Source organism: Salvelinus sp. IW2-2015, unplaced genomic scaffold (genome assembly GCF_002910315.2).
Source record: "Salvelinus sp. IW2-2015 unplaced genomic scaffold, ASM291031v2 Un_scaffold358, whole genome shotgun sequence".
NCBI classification, from domain to species: Eukaryota; Metazoa; Chordata; class Actinopteri; order Salmoniformes; family Salmonidae; genus Salvelinus; species Salvelinus sp. IW2-2015.
This window is the reverse complement of record NW_019942548.1, coordinates 356,218-360,907: the sequence shown is the minus strand read 5'-3', so window position 1 is coordinate 360,907 and position 4,690 is coordinate 356,218. Positions and strand designations below refer to the sequence as shown.

Here is a 4,690-nt window from a genome sequence, read left to right as displayed (position 1 = left end):
GGCCCACAAATGCCTCCTGTGCGCCTCCAGAGTCCTGTGCGTCCTGTTGTTGCTCCCTGCACAGCTTAAAGTGCGTGTCCTTAGCCCGGTACCTTCCAGTTCCGGCCACACCACCAGGCCTACAGTGCACCTCAAGCCGGCCAGAGTCTGCCGTTCTGCCCAACGCCGCCTGCGCTGTCCGTCTGCCAAGCGCCGCCTGCGCTGCCCGTCTGTACTGAGCCTTCAAAGCCGCCCATCTGTCCTGAGCCTTCAAAGCCGCCCGTCTGTCCTGAGCCTTCAAACGCCCGCCCGTCTGTCCTGAGCTTCAAACCGCCCCGTCTGCTGAGCCTTCAAAGCGCCCGTCTGTCCTGAGCCCTTCAAGCCCGCCCGTCTGCTCCTGAGCCTTCAGAGCCGTCCGCCAGACTAGGACGCTTAGAGCCTCGCCTCGCCAGACAGGAGCCGCTAGAGCCGGTCCGCCAGACCAGGAAGCCGCTAGAGCCGTCCGCCAGACAGGAGCCGCTAGAGCCTCCGCAGACAGAGCCGCCTAGAGCCTTCCGCCAGACCAGGAGCAGCCAGAGCCTTCCGCCAGCCATGAGCAGCCAGAGCCCTTCAGGCCAGCCATGAGCAGCCAGAAGCCGTCAGCCAGCCATAGCAGCCAGAGCCGTCCAGCCAGTCATGAGCTGCCCTCCAGTCAATGAGCTTGCCCTCCAGTCATGAGCTGCCTTCAGTCATGAGCTCCCTCCCAGTCATGAGCTGCCCTCCAGTCATGAGCTGCCTTCCAGTCATGATGCCCCCCAGTCATGAGCTGCCCTCCAGTTATGAGCTGCCCTCCAGTCATGAGCTGCCCTCCAGTCATAGCTGCCCTCCAGCATGAGCTGCCCTCCAGTCATGAGCTGCCCTCCAGTCATGAGCTGCCCTCTCAGTCCGCGAGCTGCCCTCCAGTCCGGAGCGCCACTAGTCCAGGAGCGACCATTCAGTCCAGAGCTGCCTCTCTGTCCAGAGCTGCCTCTTCAGTCCGGAGTTGCCCCTCTGTCCTGAGCTACCTCTCTGTCCCTGAGCTACCTCTCTGTCCTGAGCTACCCCTATGTCCTGAGTTATCTCCTCTATCTAGGGGGGACCTGTGTTAAGGTTCCTAGACCAGGGTCGGGGGCGAGGATCGCCACTCAAAGGACGCTAAGGAGGGGGACAAAGACAATGGTGGAGTGGTGTCCTCGTCCTGCGCCGGAGCAGATGCCCAACCAGACCCTCCCCTAGATTGTTAGGTGGTGCGCCCGGAGTTCGCACCTTGAGGGGGGGGTTCTGTCACGTTCCTGACCTGTTTTCCGTTCTTTTTGTAATGTGTTTAGTATGGTCAGGGCGTGAGCTGGGTGGTTAGTCTATGTTATGTGTTTCTATGTTGGGTTCAATGTGTTGCCTGATATGGTTCTCAATTAGGGGCAGGTGTTGACGTTTCCTCTGATTGAGAACCATATTAAGGTAGGCTGTTCACACCGTTTGTTTGTAGGTGATTGTCTTCCGTGTTAGTGTTTGTACCACACGGGACTGTATTGTTGTTCTAGTCTGTACCTGTTCGTGCGTTCTTCGTGTTATGTAAGTTCTTATGTTCAGGTCGGTCTACGTCGTTTTTTTGTTTTGTAATTTCTCAAGTGTGTTACGTGTTCGTCTGGCTTTAATAAAGCATTCATGTCTTCATACCTCGCTGCGTTTTGGTCCGATCCCTACACCTCCTCTTCAGATGAAGAGGGGGAAATCAACCGTTACAATATCAATATAAGATACTGTACCTTCATCTAATAATCTAATAATCATCTAATAATCAAGGATGAATGTTGCTTGTCACTTGTCATTAGCTGTGGAAAATGTCTGCTTTAATGTACTGTATAGGTTTTAATTTACTATGAAATATTTATCGATCATTTCCAATCATTCCTGTGGTTGTTGTTGTTTTGCAGGGTGCGACCAGTGGGCAGCACTAGTGAAGGAGACATAGACTTTGACAGGATGAAGCAGGTAGAAATCTCATTTCAAAACTGTAATACATACTGGATGGATCAGTATGGCATTCTTCAATCGTTAATGGAATAAAAGTATTGTGAAAGTAGCAGAAAATGTCAACTGTATTTTTTTTTATCCCCACAGGAAATCTTGGAGGAAGTTGTACGTGAATTGCAGAAGGTGAAAGATGAGATCATTAATGGTAGGTGATACAGAGTGTTTATGCATGTTGTTGTTATTGAACAGGCTTGCCAACATCAGTGAGCGATTTACCTGCAAACTGACTAAGGTCCTTCCTGTTCATGTTCTATACACTTTCTGTAGTCCATTTAAGTTTTTCCATTACGGCGAACAAAGGTTGCCTAATTAATTATGTCCTAAGATGATGCTAGGCATACAGTTCACCTATTTACTTCTTCATAGTAAACCCCATTCCTTTTGAAATAGATGAAGGTTCAGTGATAATGCTGTCCTCCAGTACCCATTCTCTACAGAACACACGCACACACACGCACACGTGATTTTCTCAATTTTGTGTTCTCTTTCAGCCATTAGACAAGAAATTGGTCGAATCCATACATCATAATATCTGGACAGTGGGACGTGCTGGAAGTATGAAGGATAAGATGTGCTCGGGAAGAAATGTTCTCTCAGCGTTTCTGTGATGCTATGAAACATTGCTGTGACGCTGCAGAAAGGTTGAGCCAACATTGAGTCTGCTGTGCAGAACAGAGGGATGAAAAAAAAGTGAGAATGAGCGAGATAGAATAATGGTTAAATGAACAAAGGATGTACGGACGGAAGGATGGACGGACGCTTGTACCGTTTTCCGTTTTTTCCTCTCCGTGCATTTACAGACTCRGTTCAGTTTGCAGTTTTCTGCTCTGTTCTAAGTCTTACAAAAGAAAATATTTTTGTTTCCTACGTTTGTACTGTTTTATTATTTWAAAAAACTGATTATTTTATTATTTGTAATATTATATATAGAGACAGACAAAACTGGTGTTCTACATTGGCGGGTCCTGGAGGAAACTTGCACACCATTTACATCAGCCTTTTATATTTTATATGATTTACTTTATCCTTGGGTGTTTGACGAGCACATATGGCACATACTGTGCTTTAGTCACCTGACCTCAGCAGTTTTTAAAAAGCTTTTTATCTATTCACCAGTAACAGGGCAGTGTTCATTAGGCACCAAACAGAAGACAACTGACTGAACCAGGGAGGGACTACCTGGACATGTCCAATAAGAAACACTCGTTTTTGTTGTCCRTTGCTAAAGGTTTTCATTTGGGGATCATTCACACAAAAAAAGTATCCAAAACTGTAAATTCACCATCTAAGTTTTCCCAATATAGATCAAATTATCCATAGGCTATCCCTACGAAACCCAAAGTAACTATACAGTATGTGTATATAATTTGTTCCTGTGTTTTAACCATGCATGAATCTGATCTTTATTAATTTTTTTMATTGGGTTTWAAAAAAAAGTGGTATGTTTACAATGGTGGTTTGTTTTTGTGAATGTCCTCCTTGCYATTTAAAGTTGAACTTGAATTTGATATGTGAAAATAGAGCCAGTTGCTCTTGCAAAATGAAAAGAATGACATACATCAGTGCAAAAATGATTTGTGATGATAGGAAAATGCTTATTTCAGGAAAATATTTGATTGAATAGCGGTTGTGACATTATATTAACTTTGACTAAGTTCTGAATAAAATTTCAAAACTGAAAGTAAATTAATTTAAACAAAACAATAGACCTGTCTACAGTATAGAGTGGTGTGTTTTATTTATAAATCGTTATGACATAGAAAAAGACACTGAGGCCTAGATTCAATCAAATCAAGCGTTAACCAGCGAGAGCCGACACACGCATAGCTGATGTTTTGGCAGTGTCGGAGGTGGAACTGCGTTGGAGCTGACAAATCGGTAAGCAGCTGCTGTTGATCATTGTCACAAAGCCACAYTCATGCTAGAAGTTCAGAACGAGAAAGTGTAGGCTATATAGAAATAATGATGCAAAATTAAATGAAATATTGAGAAATTCTATAAACCTAATCGAGGTGTAGATTACGTCTCACATTCCAGTGTTCGAACATCTAAACAAGGCTGCCTGGAATTTATCTTAATGCAACTCCATGTAGCCAATGGCAATGTCTGCTTTAGGAATAATGCTCGGAGCCGCTTGTGGATTTGACAGCTCTAACGCAGTTCCACCTCGAACACCGCCAAAGCAATCGCTATGCGAATGTCGGGCTAAAGCGGATCTGATTGAATAGAGCCCTGAATGTACAACTAGTACKTACAGTGTAGGCAATACAGAACCTGACTGATATAGAAGTTATGTGATTTTATTATGAAAACAGTTAGTTCTCGTAAAGAAATATCAGTTACATAGTTCTGGCATTACACATGTATATGCACACACAGAATCATCTCACCTTAAATTTTTAAAAATCGAATTAAATTGCTAAATTCAACCTCTGTTGAACATTGTTAGCAATATTTCATATTTCTCTTCTTGAATGAAAAAAATGTTCTGTGGGGAGCGGCAAACAGAGTTTCACTGAAGAAAGCTCCTCTTACTGCAAGGTAAGTTTCAATGCTCATTTCATCTCTGCACTGTACTGCACGCTCATGGTGAATAAACATAAATACAATAGATTGAAATAGCTTGTTATCCTTTGTATTGAATGTATATAGCTAGGGT

The 4,690-nt window shown here is 44.4% G+C and overlaps 1 protein-coding gene across 3 annotated transcripts in view; it reads left to right on the top strand.

The window, feature by feature from the left end:
• Window positions 1-3,207, top strand: part of LOC112068301 (ena/VASP-like protein) — a 57,856-nt gene extending 54,649 nt beyond the window's left edge. For all 3 annotated transcript variants that reach the window (XM_024135405.2, XM_024135403.2, XM_024135404.2), the window contains 3 exons: window positions 1,932-1,989; window positions 2,119-2,176; window positions 2,523-3,207. In XM_024135405.2, coding sequence (XP_023991173.1) covers window positions 1,932-1,989; window positions 2,119-2,176; window positions 2,523-2,560 — 154 coding nt within the window. In that variant the 3' untranslated portion in view covers window positions 2,561-3,207. The remainder of the gene's footprint in view (window positions 1-1,931; window positions 1,990-2,118; window positions 2,177-2,522) is intronic.
• Window positions 3,208-4,690: the final 1,483 nt, after the last annotated feature.